Genomic DNA, 17,941 nt, shown 5'->3' on the forward strand with positions numbered 1-17,941 from the left:
AAATTCTATTTGGATATGTGTTCTTGCTTGTATAAACTACTAAAATCGGACACAGCAATATCAAAGACACAAACAGTAACTGCACAATATCATCAGCTGGAGTAAGCTACTGCAAGTGGACAGAATTCTTCAGATTCCAATATCTAATAAAGCACTATATGAAATGAACGAGATGAAACGTGTTAAGAATGAATATACTCTGCAAGGAGAACAAGTAGCATTTCTTTTAATTGGTAAATCGGCCTCATTTGGCATTTACAAAATGAGTAAGATCTCAATTTGCCTGAGGCATAACAAGCTCATAATGCCCCACTTGGCCTTCCTGTTTGAGCTGGTCTAGTAGGTCTTCCTTCCGTCTTTTTCTACCTACCACCAGGTACCTATCATGTCTCACCCCATGAGACTTACTCTTCAGGCCGTACTTCTGAGCAATCTGATGTATTTGCTTCCGTTCATCATTAGTCAGCTCCGTAGAGAAAGTCAAGTCCGTGTGGCTCTCTGAGCGGGCGTAGTTTCTGATGATCTGTTCTATATCTTTCTTGGCAATTTTATTGACCCTCTCTACATCAAGACCAAGCCCTTCCCGCTTATGCTGCTCTTTGACTGAAATAGGCTCCCGGATGCCCTCTCCAGATTTACCTAAACCACCACCCGTCCAGCCCATCTTTCTCAGCAGCTGATTTCCTATGTTATCTTCTTTGATTTGTTGTTTGTAAGCCTCTTCTGCCGAGCGGCCCTGAATTTCATTTCTTGAAATCACATCTTCCACAGTTCCTTTCTTCAAGTTGTTGATGACGGTCGGCTGGGTCTTTTTGAGGGTTTTCACAGCTTCGCCAGCAGCTTCGTATTTGACAGTTTTCTTCACCCCAACAGCTTCTGCGATGACTTCACTCTCGAGGATCACCTTGCATTTCCAGCGGAGGCCTGTCATCCTTTCATAGACGTACTCGACCGTCATTCGGTTAAACTGCGCCCGCCGTGTCATTCAAGGTGCACACAGAATTTGAAGAATTCTCATAAACCACAAGATCCTTTATATCCTTCTTCTTTCCAGATCCTCTGGGTGAAGAACCCGAATGGCACTGAGAACTTTTGACAGATGGGTAAGTGAGTTGTGTTTTCTGAAGAATTTTTAGAGCCTCAGCAGCAGCTGCATGCTTACTTGTTTTCTTGGTTCCATAACCTTCAGCTAAACAGTGGTCTTGCAAAAACACTCGACAGCGCCAGGTGCGATTTGGCATCATCTCATATTTGTACTCAACTGACACTTTGTTGAAAGAGGCAGAATTGTTAAGGATGCCAATGGCATCGTTTGCATTTTCCGTAATGACAAAATTGGTCCAGTGTTTGGCAGAAGAATTAAAAATGGTCTGCCCGGAAGCATCTTTACCTAGCACCACCAGGTCTTCGGGTGGTTTCAGAGCTGGAGGAAATTCATAGGAAAGCATGCCAATCTGACACACCACAAGGTCCTCCCCAATTGTGTGCTTGAATTTCCGCCGGACAACTCTAACCTCAATACGCTTCTGCAAGAGTTTTACTGCAAGCTCAGTAGTTCGATCCCTGGACCCATTCTTGCTGCCAGCATAACCTGTGGTTAGGTAGATATTTTGGCATCTAACTTCACAAGCGTAACCATCTGTTAGAAGTTTTTATTTTTTGGGATATCAGCAGGAGGGACTCTTTTAAAGGAGCGTATATATACTCAGGATTTGTCTTACATGCTTGAATACAACGTGTTAACATGTATGTATAATTAATTTTATCTGATCCAGAAGTCATCTCTGGATTAGAAAGGTTCTTCCAGATAGTTGCTATTAATTTTTCAATAAAATACTGCTTCTCAGCTACCACTGACTCGGTATGTCTGTGAAGGTGAAGGTGAAGGCTTGGGAGCTGACTGAGAGTTTGCCTGCTGTGATGTGCTGCTTGGGGCAGGGTTCTCACTGTCAAAATACACGTTGGTTGTTACAGGCTGGTCTTTTGTGAAAATAAATCCTGATGAATCGCAATACTGAGAATTCCCATCTTGTACACTTAAAGAGTCTTGAGTATAATCTTGGTAGATGTTTCTTGGCATGCTGGCAAAACGTGTTTGCTCATTTGCCTCTTTTGTTTGAGGGCCATAAGGATCTTCCTGTCTTTCATCTTTTGAACTACTAGCTACAAAATGGACAGGCTCAAAACGAGGTCTCGCATGGAATTTGGAACCGGCTTGCTTTTTAGTAGGATTTTGACCATCATATGTTGAGAGGTGGCGTTTTTGACCTTTGGAAAGTTTGGACAGCATCAGATCATATGAGGGCATCTCTCCGATATCAATACCTTCGGCCATTTGAAGAATTTTTTCCATCAAGCGAGGGCTGTACCTGTAATCCCAGCGATTCAGGAGGCTGAGGCAGGATTATCGCAAGTTCGAGGCCAGCCTCAGCAACTTAGCAAGACCCTCAGCAACTTAGTGAGACCCTGCAGCCCAGGAAAACGTGGTTGGTCCAGGCAGCAGAGAGCGCGAGGAGCTGGTCGAGGGCAGCCCCAGGATAGCTGTGCAGGTGAGGACAGATGAAGCTACGCCGCAGAGCCCACTGCCAGTCACTCGTGGCTATAGCGCCACTGCTCTAACACTGGCTCAGGCGGGGGCGGAGGGAGGGGCGGCAGTGGCGCGGCGGGAGCGGGGGCGGCGGCGGCGACAGGAAGTCGCCCCCCAACAGCAGACGTCCTCCAGCCATCTTCTCTGCCTCCAAGCAGGGACCCCGCGAGCCGCCAGGGGTTGTGAGCAGTTTGGGTCTTCTTGACCAGGTTCTTGATTGCTGCTTCAATCGTCTGAGGATATTGAACTCTTCCTTCTTTACTCTTCCAATGCGGGCTCTGCCAGTGATTCTCAGGTAGTTTCCAGAAGTCTTGGTTTCAGGCTAAGGTAGCACTGTTGATCACGCTTGTTCTGGGTCTTCTGCTTCTTGGATTGTGCAGCTGCTGATTCTTACAGCTCTCTAGCTGCAGACGGCCATTGTGGACTTTCCAGTTTCTGGTCGTGTAAGCTGATCTAATAAATCCCTTTTTATAATCATACTTCCTGTTGATTCTGTTCCTCTGAAGAACCCTAATACAGAAATCAAATATTAGAATAATTCTTCAACAAATTCATTGACTGTGCTCTCTTTCTCTTCTTATTTTTAGATCTCAGCTTCTCTATTCCTATAATCATTAAAAAATAGCTCATGAAAAGGATGATGCATTTTATTTATTAAAAATTTAGATTCACTTTGAAGACTGACAAAAATGGATTATGGTTTTTAACATTTTTATCCTGTTAATATATTTTCCTAGCTATGTTTGTTTTGGTGTCTATGTCTGAGATATGAATCAATGATGACTGAGCTATGTTTGCTTTTAATCTTGTTATTTACATAGCAACCTTGAATTTAAATGGGCTTATGGTTGCAGAATTTACCCAAATGGATTCTATTTGAGGTTAGCATTGGACCAAAATAGGAAAATCCCACAGGAAGAGTCTCATTCATGTTTTTGGACTCATTCAAGCTATTTCTGGTAGGAGACTCAAATGAAACCATTTGCAAGTTGAAAGCTTGTGCATTATGAAGTGTTTCTGGAAATAGGGCTCTTGGAAATGGAAAGTTTCTTTAAAAATAAAAATGAGTCACTGCTCCTATTTAAAAAGATGTTATTACCAAATGGCTATATTGAGCTAATTTTATTTTTAAAAAATACCACCTAAGTAAATAAAATCAGAATTTAAAGAAACTACAAACTCAAATATATCACTCATCCATTCATTTGTTCATTTTTTTATTCAACAAGAATTTAGTGCTTACATCATGCAAGGGGTTGGGTGAGGTGCAGTAGACCAAGTATGAAGAATAGACTCAATCCTGCTCTGATTAAAAGGATCAACTACTAACAAATGAGTCATAAATGCGAGAAGTTGCAAAGCAGTAGATTCTCAATGCTTAAAATAAGGGGAACATGAGACTAATATAGAGTTCAGGACGAGCTCTCCCTAAAGGCATCTGGGGTATTTAAATATATGCGATTGCCTTCTAGTTCAAGATGGTACACAAAGTACATGCATTTTTTCTTCATTGCTTTTGAAACTTTATTAAGTTATGAAGGACTAAAAAGAGCAAATGCACTTAGAAAGGCAAAGATATGAAGGAACATAAGCAATTTCAACAATCTCTGAAAGATAAAAAAAAAAAAGGAATGAAGCATATTGATGGATGTCATACATTAAGGTGGGTAAGACCTTAGCCCAGGATGAACCATGGAGGCATTGCAGTGAAAGTGGAAGTCATTGTCCTGAAGAGTTGCACAAAATCTCCTGATTCAGAACCAGTAGGTGCAACAGAGGTCTAGAAGAAAAAGCAGGGCTGAAAACAGATGAATCAATTGATGATCTGTATATGAACTAATCAGCTTTCCCTGCAATGACTCCCAAACCCCCCTGGACAAGATGGCAGACAGTCTGGCATTGCCTTGGGCAAAACTGAAAAGAATTCCTCTTAGGAGCTAAGGCTTCTAATGTGAGTACTGCTGCTCTGTAGTAGGGCTGTTTTTATGCTAACATTTGGGAGACAGATTGCTTCACTACTGATTCCCCACTACTTCAAACCACAGTTGAATGGATGGTTCCACACTTTCACAAGTTCATAGAGTTTCCAGTTAGATATTTCTCCCCACATCAATTATATAACTATGTACTTGCATTCATTGTTGTTAAATATGGACAGGCTAGCAGGACAGGTGATGAGATCCAGCAAAGTGAAAAAGAAAGGCTGAGACAAAAAATCAGTAAAACTAATCTCAGAAAGGGACAGAGATAATTTAGAAAAAATGGTAAAGCAAAAGTGATTTGAGTGGCATTTATACACAACTTTTATACCATAGGAATGAAGTAAAAGAAAGAATTTTCAAAATTAAAATCTTTATAGCCCTCTAAAAACTTGCATTGGAAGATAAAGAAATCTCTTAAAGTAAAACAGTGACAGAAAACAGGAAAAATGGGGGTTTCATAGGGACAAAGACATGGACCAAAAAAACAATAAATTAAAATTTCCAGAGATGAAAAGAATAAGAGTGTTCACACTGAAAAGGCCTCGTAGGTGTTAATCCCCTGCCAGCACCACACACATGAAATTCATTACCTGTACCCATCATTATGAAATTCAAAGGATCTTATAAAAGAAAGATTCTGAAAGCTTCAAGGAGAAAGACATCAGAAGGTCTGGGAGGGTAGCTCAGTGGTAGAGTGTTTGCCTAGCATGCACAAGGTCATGGATTTGATCCCCAGCATTGAAAAAAGAAAGGAAGAAAGGAAAAAGAAAAGAACAGAGAAAAGAAAAGAAATAACAACCAACAAGTGCCAAAGACAGTAGCACACTTATTTCAATGTTTTGAAGGAAAATAATTCTGAATCTAAAAATGAATAGCTAAATTATCTACTAATAGAGTAAAATAAAAATCTTAAAAACAAAGACAAGAATAACATTCTTTAAGCAAAAATTATGCTTTGAAAAGATTTTTAAACATGCAAAAGAGCCAGAAATGTTTTACATAAACAGCAAATATTTATTGAGTACCCATTTTGGCATAATTTTAGGCAATAGTGATAACCATAATAAATACAACAGAGGCCATGCCTTTATGAAATTTTCTAATGAAGATAAGATTTATGTACTTTTTAAAAATCACATAAGGGAGTTTATTAAGCAAACAGAGTGTCTCCCTGCAGGGTAAGAGAGAAAATGAGAGGAAAAGAAAGGGAAAGAGAAAGGGTGCATGCTGGAGAGAGTGGAAAGTGAGGGGGAGAAAGAAAGCAAGTCGGGAGAGAAAAGCAAGAGAGAGAAAAGATGGTGGTGAAGCTATCTTTAAGAATCCCGCTGGGCTAACAGGGGACAATATCGGAGAAGGATACTTGCAAGCTGACTGATGAACCAATAGCTAGCTAGGATGCTCACAGACTGATAGTAGTTGGGAGGCAGGGAAAATGACTGCACCAGAAAGGGTAGGGAGCAGCTTTCAGACTGAAAAACTAGGTCGTGATGCAACGGAAAGTGTGGGGGAGCAGCTTTGTATTACATTCCCCCGTTTCTGTTTTAATAAGAAAATCTTTTGTTCTCCAGTTATTTCCCGCCTTATCTCTCCTTCCTGCCTAAGTGTCTAGGGCTGGTTTTGCAGGTGAGATGTAAAAAGTTCATTCTTCCAGGGGCAGTGTTCATCTTCCAGACTTCCAGAGGCAGATGGCTTTCATGGACTTCATTTCCTTGATTTAACTGATCCCCAATTTCTACACTAACTGCTTGTACCCAATTCTGGCTTAACTCCTTTACTGCTTTAGGGAAAGGGGGCAATGACTGATCTGGCTTCTTCGAGCTGGAAGGGGGCAGCGTGGGACAAGCAGTTTGGAGTTCCCTTTTTGGAAATCGGGTTAATCGAGGGGTCCATGGTAGAAGTCTGGCTGGGAAGAGCAGGTTGTAAAGGCATCTGGGAATGGGTGCTTCTATGAGAGAAGAACAAGAAGGCATGAGTACTGAAATGAGATTAATACAATATAAATGTTGCAGAATCTGGAACATGCCAATGAATATCAGAAAGATGACAGAAGTCAATAATCCCTCACCAGGGGGTGGAAGAATTGAGAAGTTGTTCCCGTAACAAGGCCTAGCAAAGGCTGGAGAGGACAAGACCTTTATTTGGGAACTTTAACATTGTCTGGGTTATCAAGAATGTAAATACAACATTTAGTAGAGATACTAGTAAACATAGATTAAGCCTACCTGTGTAGGCCTTAAACTGACTAAAAACTTCTGACTCTGGCAGTTTCTCTTCATAGTTATCAGGCACATTTGCCTAAGAATCTCTCTTTTGTAGCTTTTAGTCTTTATTCTAGTGGGCTAACACAAGTGTACATCTTAAGTTACATTTAAGTATTATTTCTTTTAAATGCCCAAGAATGGCTATATTTTGGTTTTAACTGTTTTGTTAGGTGTTTAAGATCAAGCTGGTCAAAGTGACTTGTTCCTGTCTGTTAAAGAATCAGCTGAGTTCCCACAGGGGTCACTCATAGAGAACTTGAGAGCCTTAGCTTTAGTGCTGTCCGTTAGGCAGGGTCTCCTAGATGAGGTGGCTTCCCTTGGAAGCATTAGGGGGTGTCTCCCTTTTTCCATGACCAGGTGCACTGATTGACTTTTCATCCCCTAGTGGCCTCATCAATGTCCTTGATCAGGAGTTTGTGTGACCCACCCAGAGTTGCAAAGCTCCTTAGAGAAGTCCTCTTGTTCCCTGGGTTCAGGCTGACTTTGAGGGCAAGACCCAAATATGGACTTTCCTTGACCTCTGTATTTAATCTTGATCTCTAAGTTTGACCTTAACCATCAAGCAAGCCAGTCTCACCAGTCATAAAGTATCAAACTTTTGAACACAACTTTAAATGAATTAAAGTCTGGCTTACTTTGGAGCCAGAGTTGTGCAGCAGAGTTGTGAGGCAGAGCCTTATCTCAGGTAAGGCGGGGCTTTTCCTAAAGCTAATTTTTTCCTCTTTTGCCATGACCAGCATGACCAAGTTCTCAAGTTCAGTGAGGGGCAAAGGAGTATTAGAAAATAAATGTTTATAAACACAGATTTTGAAGATTAAGCTGAGATCAGATGGAGTTCTGTTCTCTGATGGAAATGCAGATCTAAAGAGTTACGTCAGCAATCTTTATATATGTATGTAAGCATTATTCTTTGTTTTCAGGAAAGTTACAGAGACTAGGATATTAAGGTAACTTTTTTTTTTTTCAAGGCTTCAAAGTGCAGTGTTAGGAGTTCTGTGTAGCTCAAGGAAGTCCACTGTCCAAAGTTACTGTAAGGTGGGCAGGAACCAGAGAAGGGAGCTGATGAAACACTGGTAATCTAGCAAAAGAATTCCTTCCTGCCTGAGAGCTGTGTGCCTGAGATCAATGTCAGAGCTGATAGGACTCCTGTATAGAGCCTTCCCAGGGAGGGTACTGCCACAGCAGTTAGGCATCTTGTGCCCCTGCACAGGAACACTCCCAGGCACCAGGCATGCCACAGCCATGAGGTCAGAGACCCCAATCTCAGTCACTGTTGTCCCATTTTTGCTACTGCGCATTACACTCTTTCTTAAATGTCACTTTAAGAAGTTTAACACAATTTAACATTATATCTAAAACATGAATCAAAGAAAGGCTGAGAGAGCTTTTAACTTTCCTTTTGTGTGGCAAAGTGACAAAATGCTTTCATGTTTCACGATATTAACCTTTAAGCAAATCAGGCTCTCACTAATTTTTAGAAACACATTTACATTTAAATTTCTCAGTGTAACAAATTTTACATATACCCTATTGATGACAGGTAAGACAAGGTTAATTTGGAGAATAGCAGCTTGATAAATTTTCTGCTTTAAAGGCTTGTATACCTGGAAAATATGAACACATTTAATATCGACTCTAATTCACTCATATTATTGTAAAAAAAAAACAAGATATCAGACAAGTGTAAAAAAAAACCAAGATATACCAACAGTATTTGCAGTCTCTTTCCTGTAGAAGAAAAGTCCTAGAAAAATTGATGTTAGACATTTTATAAACATCAACATTTAATGAGTTTGACCACCTGGAGACTTGTGAGTTAATTTTAAAGACATTTTGCTTCTATTAGTTTACCCAATTTAAATTGAACCTTTTTAAATCACATGAATTAAAAATATTTGGATCCATTTTTAAAATTTTAATTTTATGCATGCATATATTCAACATAAAAGCAAAGGCCTTGTAATGTTTATCTCCATTGCAATGTAACAGATGTTCAAAAATAACTCTAGAGTTGGATAAAAAGAACTGATCAAAAATCATTAACCTAGGTATGTAGGATCAAAATTGTGAGCTAGCATTTAAGAAAAACAAGAGTCCTAGAAGAAAAAAATGATAATGGCCTTTAATTATAGCATAAGAAAATGATAAAGAGAAGGGCAGAGAGAAAAGATGAGAAGGAGAGATAAAGTGATCTATTTTGCAGCCCAGGGGAAATTTAAAATAGACATTTTTTCCTTTTCTTGGGTTTGAGACTGGTCTAAGCCTTGACTGAGATCTGAAAGGGGCTAACAGGTTCCTGGTTAGTAATTAATTCAGGTTTGGATGCAGAAAATTGTGAAACATTATCTCCCACTACTTGTGGGGAATGGGGCTGCTATATCATATTCCTTACTGGGACATGCCACTGATGTTGGGCTGGTTACTCCCTCCACACCAGCGTATCTGGGACCTCATGGCAGGAGGACTAGGTGGGCTGGGCCGGGGAATGGAAGCAGAAACCGCTGAGTCAAAGTTGGAGGAGGAGGAGGGATTAAGAGGGGGAGAAGAAGGAGGCGTTTGAGTTTGCAGGAAGAGCATAAAAGCACAAGAAAGAACAGACTTGAAGATAAGGAATCCCTTTCCATCTGCCAGCTCGCTCACAGAAGCTGTGTGCCATTACTCGGCCATTTTGGATTGATTATCTAAAGGGTAATCAAGTTTTGATGACTTTAAACGGGGGGTCAGGCGAAGGGTTCCCAGGGGTGAATCTGCTGGAATGGAGGACCCAGATCCCATGGTGGAGACTGATACAGCCGAGTCTGTGACCAGGGCGTCCCAAGGCCAGAGTAGTCGACTGGAGACGAGAAGGCAGCACATAGATGGTGTCGTCACACAAACATCAATGTGGGGCCAGGCAAAAGCCCAGAAGAGTTGAGGACCTGATATCAGGGTTTTCGAGTATGAGTGCAAGCGTGAGATGAGCCTCAACCCTGAGAGAGAATCTCCACCACAAAATCAGGAATCCACCTGGTAGATAAGACCGACTATAGGGGCAGGCCATAACTATAAAAGTTGTGGCTGGGGGTACCCCAACCCCTCAGTCACCTTGAGGGTCCCGGATAAACTGGCCTAGAGGAACCAGCCTAGAGGACTCACCAACCTGAAGTCCGGTGATGGATGCAGAGCAGAGCGTCTGGGCAGAATGGAAGGTGGGTCCTTGTCCGGGGGCACTGGGGCATCGGATGGGGTTCCACTTGCCTAAGAGGCAGTGGAAGGACCCATCACGAGTCACAGCACCAATGTAAGGAATTCCTTGAAAACCATGCTGGACACAGGAAATCACATAAGGGAGTTTATTAAGCAGAGTGTCTCCCTGCAGGGTAGGAGAGAAAATGAGAGGAAAAGAAAGGGAAAGAGAAAGGGTGAGTGCAAGAAAGAGTGGAAAGCGAGGAGGAGAAAGAAAGCAAGTCAGGGGAGAGAAAAGCAAGAGTATGCATTGTTTTTGAAAAAGTTATTTGAAGATGTACTCCAGCAACACATTGATGAAAAACAAGAAAACGAATGATAAGAAATGGCAGAACTAGACCAAGCAGCCAGTGGGAAGTCTTAGATGAGAGGTATGCTGTAGTTCCACGAAGCCCTGGTCCAAATTAGAATAAATCAGTGTGCTTCATAAGAATCTTTTATTGAAAGAAAGAAATTTGAAATAGACTCACGTTAATAGGTAAAATGAGAAAGCAGCTGGAAGACATAAGTAATATGAAGTGGTAGTCACTGATGGTCCTCAGCAGTATCTAGCTGCATCCTTCCCAAGTGCACCTGACATTGACATTTCTCAGAGTTCCCTACAACTAGGTGGGACTGTGCAATTGAGTTCTGACCAATAGAATTTAAATTTAATTTTCAGGCTAAGGCAGTAAATAAACAATAATGCTTCTCTGTAGTCTCTTTTTTTTTTTCTGTTGGCTGCCTGGATGGAATGGATCCCATGGAGAACTGGGAAGATGTCAGGAAAGCTGGGGCCATAGGAGGGAAGGACATTTTCTCCTGAGCCACACTATATAAGAAATAAACTTTTGTAATGATAAACCACTGACTGAGAGTGCGTAATTTTTATTACTTAAATTATTAATTAAACATTTCTTAATCTACCCTAATTACAAATGTGGTTTTTGTTTCTTTATAGAAAAAACAAAAGAAATACAATCTGGATTTAACAAAGTAAAAGGCAGAACAGGAAACACTTGATCCAATATAAAGTCAAATTAAAGGTGGCCCTCGATGATGCAAAAACTTGGTTCCAAGGAACAAATAAATATGCAAAGAATGAAAAGAAAAGGAATTGGTAATCGAAGGGAGAAAGGGAGCTTGGGGAGAAGGCAGAGTTCAAAAAGACTGTTCAGACCACTGAGCCACATCCCCAGCCCTATTTTGTATTTTATTTAGAGACAAGGTCTCACTGAGTTACTTAGTGCCTCGCTTTTGCTGAAGCTGGCTTTGAACTCCTGATACTCCTACCTCAGTCTCCCAAGCTGCTGGATTATAGGCTGCGCCACCGCGCCTGGCTTTTGATTTATTCTTAAACCCAATAACTGTAAACTCCTACCAGTTCTATGTTGGTGTTGGCAGGGCTAAATCTACTCTGCATCTGGAACCAATTTACAGAATGTTTGAAAGATCAAAAGTCAAGAAATGTTTTTGAGTATAAGCAGAGGAGAGACTACAACTGTGAAAGGGAGAGGTGGTGATCATGAAACCAGCATGCTAGGGAAGGAGATTTGCCTGGCTGGCCACATTTCAGGGGTAGTCTTCCCGAATTATGATATCCTGTATACATGTTGAGAATATTTAAGGCCTCCAAGTCATCTGCATTGGAAAACATTAAGTGCTGCATTTGCTAAGCCAAGAGGAGCACAAAGTAGGTTAGGGACTATCTGTTCCTGCCCTAAAGGAGTGTAGAATCTCTTGGGCACACATAAGACAGAAAGAGCAATAAAAACCTCAGAAAGAGCGAGTAAGGGGTCCAAATGACTAGTGCAGAAAACCAAATGCCCTTACAAGATGGAGAGAAGGGGGAGAATCTGAGGGTCTGGAGAATCAGGGTCAGGAGTACACTTGAGTGATACCTTGAGGGTTGGGTGGAACTTTGGAAGAAGAGAGGGAGGGGGGTCTTCTAGATGAACAAGTGGTGTCAACAAAGGCAGGAAGGCCAGGAACAGGTAGCCAACATAGGAAAAGAGTCCTGATAGAGGACAGCAAATGTAGATTGTGTCTGAAGTACATAGGGCTTTGGATAACAGGTAAAGATTTGGCTTTTATTTTGTAGATAGGTAGCATCAAAAATTTCAATGTAAAAGTGGTGATACAAAGCACAAGGGTATATTTCTTTTTTTGCTGTATTGGTTTTTAAGCCTTTGGATATTTGAGACTATCATAGCAATTCATATAGTTTTGTTATAGCTGCAAGGGTCAATTAGCCTTGGCTTATCGAGAGCTAGGAATGAAAAGTTCTGTTCCAGAAGATGGAGCACCCATCTGTTGTTGCCAAGAGTTTTCCCTTCATTGTTACTTAATGCTAAAGGAAGGAAATCTCTTAGGAGTTCTGAGAATTAATTAGTATCTCCCAAGGGTTTCCTTAGGTCTCTTGTTATTTATGTAGCTTATTAAAGAAAAGATATTTCTTTATAAACATCGCCTTATTAATCTTCATTGAGTCAATGATATATACATTCAGGAAAGATAGTTGGGGGCAGAGGTGGGGGAAAAAAACCAAAGTATATCAGGAAGGATGACTATAGATATTAAGGAGAATTTGCAGATGGTGAGGGCTGTGCAAACCTGTTCTATTATTAAATAGTATTTCTTTCTCTAAATAATAGAAAGACCACATAGTTTTCTTCTAATGTTATTTTCCTAAGCAGGGAACATAAAAAGTATCTTTTATGTCCACACATAGACATAAGCAAAACTGGGACTACTGTAAATTAATATGAATGGTATGCTCAGCATTTGTTTGTCAAGGATAGTTATTTTGGGTTCGCCTTCCAAGTGAATGAGGAATCTGAAGAAGGTCTAGGTATCAGCCTCAGCAACATAATAGAAATAACTGGGGAGGTTATAACAAGCCCATGCCCTCAAGTGTAGTCCGGCCCAGTTAAATCAGAGTCTCTGGGAGTGAAACTCAGATATCAGATACACAGATTCCCATGTGCAGTTGATACTGGCCAAGACATGCAGCTAAAATAATTAAGGGTCATGAGGGCTCCCAAGAGAAAATAGACCATAACAAGGGGAATTGTTTGGACTCTTGGTAAGTTTGGAATAAAAAAAACAGGGTTTCCACTGTACATTTATGAATTCTCTTCCTACCTTATTCATACTTTTATCTTGAGCAGAACAGCCACATGGCCCATATATTTGAGATGTAAACTGCACCACATGCTCTCCTAGTCAGAGCAAGCCATGGTGACAAATTCACTGGACCTCAGTCTAAATGGGGATCTGACACACTATTGTTTCCTTGAAGTAGAGACTTAACACAACAATTCACTTGAAGGCCTTGTGAAAGGGAAAATTGTCAACTTCTTTCATTCATCACTAGTAGAAGACATATCTCATAAAGATTCTTTTTATGAATTTCAAGCATCAACATGGTAGAAAATATTCAGAAGAATGTGAGGGGAATTAAAAAATATGTGTGAAGAATACAAGAAAGATACAGGTAACTCCTGACTAGCACACACAGAAAATCGGGGCTATCTTCTTGTATGAAAATTTCACAAACATTGCAAAGCTGAGAGAATTTTAAAGTCAACACTCACATGCCTGCCACCTAGATTCTACCATTCAGATTTTTTAAAGTATCTTGTTTTTTATAACTTTATTTTATTTATTTATTTTTTAATGTGGTGCTGAGGATCAAACCCAGGGCCTTATATATGCTAGGCAAACACTCTACCACTGAGCCACAACCCCAGCGCCATACCATTCTGATTTTATTATATTTGCTTTATCACATTTATCCTTCATACATAAATACATCTTGTTTTGGGTGTACTTCAAAACAAATTGAAGACTTCTCACACTCTCTCCTAAATATCTGAACACACCTATCATTAACATAACATACATGTCAATATTTATATTTATATTTTTCCTTTGATAAAAATTTGCATATAAAAAGTAGACATTTTAAGCATATGCTTGCTGAATTTTGACAAATGCATATACATTTGTAACTCAAATTCTTTCTTGTCCTTTCCCAGGTAATCCCTACTTCTACCCTCCCCACACCCTCCCCAAAGGAGATGCTGCTATGGTTTTAACCCTATATAAACTGGTTAGGACCATTCTGAAACTTCCAGTAATTACAATCAAATAATTACAGTAAGGATGGGGATATAGCTCAGTTGGTAGAGTGCTTGCCTGCCAAACACAAGGCCCTGGGTTCAATCCCCAGTACCGGACCCAAAAAAAAAAAAAAAATGTATATATATATATATATATACACACACACAGTATATATCCTTGTGTGTAGAGCTTCTTTTTAAAATTTTTTTGTTGTCGATAGACATGATACCTTTATTTTATTTACTTATTTTTATGTGGTGCTGAGGATCAAACCCAGTGCCTCACACATGCTAGGCAAATGCTCTTCCATTGAGCTATACCCCCAGCCCTGTGTAGGGCTTCTTCATTCAGCAAAATGCTTTTGAGATTCACCTATTTTATTGCATGGTCATTAAGTCACTTTTTTATATCACTTAGTATTGCATCATATGATTGTGTCACAATTGTTTTCTATCCATTCTCCTATTAATGGATACCTCAACTGTCTCCGGTTCTTGAATATCATGATGCTCTAAACATTCTTATACTAATCTTTTTTTTTTTTTTTTTTTTTTCAGTACTGGGGATTGAACCCAGGGCCTGTGCTTGACAGGCAAGCACTCTACCAACTGAGCTATATCCCCAGCCCTCTTATACCACTCTTTTCATATGATTGTGTTCATATATTTTCTTGGCTAAATACCCAGGAGTAGCAGTGCTTTGCCAAGGACAGGTATATATTTAGCTTTCTTTTTCCCAGTGCTAGTGATCATATTTAATTTTGTAAGAAACTGCCAGACCATTTCCCAAAGAGTGTGTAACATCTTACAATCCCATTTATAAGATACGAGAATTTTAGTGGCTTCACACCCTTGTCAGTGTTTGCTGTTGTCGGTCTTCTGAATTTTAGTCATTCTGGTAGGTGTACTCCTATCTCATTGTGGTTCTAATTTGCATTTCCTGATGATGAATGATGTTGATCACTTTTTCATATGAATATTGATGTTTTGTACATTTTCGAGAACTTTCTATTCAATTGTTTTGCTCACTTGTAATCTCAGATATTCAGCAGGCTGAGGCAAAAGGATTGCTTGAGCCCAGGCATTAGAGGCCAGTCTGGGCAAGGAGACGCAATCTAAAAAGGATTGATTTAATTAAATTTTTTTTAAAAGGATGGGAATGTAGCTTGGTAGCATTTTGCTTGTCTAGTACATGTGAGGCCCTGGGTTTGACCCCCATCACTACTTAAAGAGAGAGAGAAAGAGAAGAAAAATTGGATTGAACATTTTTTTAAGTTGAAGTTCTTTGTTAGACATGTTTTGCAGATTTTCTTCCTAGTTGGTGGCTTGCACATTCATTTTCTTACTGGTAACTTGTGATAAGCATATTTTAATTTTGATGAAATCCAATTTATTAGAGTTGGCATTTTTTGGCAGTTAATGCTTTGTGTGTCTAAGAAATTTTTTACTTGCTCCCATAGTCATGAAGATATTCTCCTATATTTTGGTCTGTAATTTTTTTTATTAAAAATCATAAATTTACATAGGGCAATGTGGTTTGATTCATTGTTATTTTTTTCCCTTTCCCCCCCACCTCTCCCACCCCTCTTTTCCCTCTATACAGTCCTTCCTTCCTCCATTCTTACCACCCTCCTTATCCCTAACCCTAAACCTAACCCTAACCCTAACGCTAACCCCTTCTACCCCCCATGTCCTCATCCACTTATCAGCGAGATCATTCGTCCTTTAGTTTATTGAAATTGGCTTATCTCACTTAGCATGATATCCTCCAATTTCATCCATTTGCCTGCAAATGCCATAACTTTATCATTCTTCATGGCAGAGTAATATTCCATTGTATATATATGCCACAGTTTCTTTATCTATTCATCAACTGAAGGGCATCTAGGTTGGTTCCACAATCTGGCTATGGTGAATTGAGCATTGATGTGGCTGTATTTCTGTAGTATGCTGATTTTAAGTCCTTTGGGTATAGGCCGAGGAGTGGGACAGCTGGGTCAAATGGTAGTTCCGTTCCAAGCATTCTGAGGAATCTCCATACTGCTTTCCAGAGTGGCTGCACTAATTTGCAACCCCACCAGCAATGTATGAGTGTACCTTTTTCCCCACATCCTCGCCAACACCTATTGTTGCTTGTGTTCTTGATAATCGCCATTCTAATTGGGGTGAGATGAAATCTTAGGGTAGTTTTGATTTGCATTTCTCTTATTACTAGAGATGTTGAACATTTTTTCATATATCTGTTGATTGCTTGTACATCTTCTTCTGTGAAGTGTCCATTTCCTTAGCCCATTTGTTGATTGGATTATTTGTATTCTTGGTGTAGAGTTTTTTGAGTTCTTTATAGATTCTGGAAATTAGTGCTCTATCTGAAGTATGAGTGGCAAAGATATTCTCCCACTCTGTAGACCCACTTTTTGAGAAGTGGGTTTCACTATGTTGCTCAGACCAGACTTGAACTTGTAGGCTCACGTAATACTTCTATCTCAGACTCCCAATTACCTGGCACTACAGTTGTATACCACTGTACCTGACTTTGCTACATGCTTTTGAGTTTTATATTTAGGCCTATCATCAGTCTCACATTAAATTTTATATATATGGTGTAAGGTAAGGGTTGAAGTTGTTTTTTTCATGATGAATGTGGAATTTTTCAACATTACTTTGTTGAAAATATTTTTTTTCTCCATTACTTAGGCACCTTTGTTAAAAAATAAAATGGCTTTGTAAATGTAGTCTTATTTCTGGACTTTTTATTCAGTTACAGGATATTTTTGCCAATTGTTAAAGTAATAATTGCAATGACTTTATAGTAATCTTTAAAATCAGGTACTGTAAATTTCTGTAACCTTGTTCTTCTTTTTCAAAAATGCTTTGGGTAACCTAGATCCTTTGTACTTATATTTAAACTGTAGAATTAGCTTCCCACTTCCTCTCAAAGTTATTCTGGGAATTTGATTGAAATCATATTCAATCTATGAATATATTTAGGGAAAATGGACATTTTAGCAATAATAAGTTCTTCAGCCCCATGTCCATGGTATATACCCCGCTTTCTTTCACATTTTTTATTGGTGCATTATAATTGTATGTAATGATGGGATTTGTTGTTACATATTCATACATCTTACACAATAATCTCCCTAGTTTTTAAGTCTTTTAAACTTCTCTCAAAAATGTTTTGAGATTTTTAGTGTACAGGTCTTACATGTCTTTTGGTATACTTAAGCATTTTTGTGTTGAGGTGAAATTCACATAACTAATCATTTTAAAGTGTACAGTTCAGTGACACTTAGCTCAATCATTATTATGTTATGAAACTACCCAACTATCTAGTTCCAAAACATTTTCATCTCTCAAAAAGAAAGCTCTGTATCCATTAGGGAGACTCTCAACGCTCCTCTTTCTCCTACACCCTAGAAACCACCAATTTGCTTTTGGATCTCTATGCATTTATTAGAAATATGTATCTGTATTTTGCAAATCATATATCTGAGAAGGGATTTGCATCCAGGTATATAAAGAACTCTTACAACTGGAAAATAAAAAAAATCCAACTAAAAAATGGGGGCAAAATATTTGAATAGACATTTCCCCAGAGAAGGTATGTACATAAAAAGATGTTCAACACCATGAGTCATTCAGAAAACACAAGTCAAAACCATATGAAATACCGTTTTACACCACCAAGATGACTATTATCAAAAGGACAGGCGGTAACAAGTGTTGGTGAAGATGTGGGGAAATTGAGACCCTTGTATATAACTGTCCAATTTACCTACC

The 17,941-nt window shown here is 39.4% G+C and overlaps 1 protein-coding gene across 1 annotated transcript; it reads right to left on the reverse strand.

The window, feature by feature from the left end:
- On the reverse strand, positions 1-2,726 carry LOC306643299 (NF-kappa-B-repressing factor-like; the record flags this gene model as incomplete). Its single annotated transcript, XM_079109357.1, is given in 8 exon segments — positions 1-973; positions 975-1,654; positions 1,657-1,680; positions 1,683-1,861; positions 1,863-2,368; positions 2,466-2,592; positions 2,594-2,660; positions 2,663-2,726. Coding segments are annotated over 8 exon segments (2,346 nt in total). The 3' UTR covers positions 1-274.
- Positions 2,727-17,941: the final 15,215 nt, after the last annotated feature.

This window comes from Sciurus vulgaris (genome assembly GCF_902686455.1).
Source record: "Sciurus vulgaris genome assembly, chromosome: 13".
Classification (NCBI taxonomy): Eukaryota; Metazoa; Chordata; class Mammalia; order Rodentia; family Sciuridae; genus Sciurus; species Sciurus vulgaris.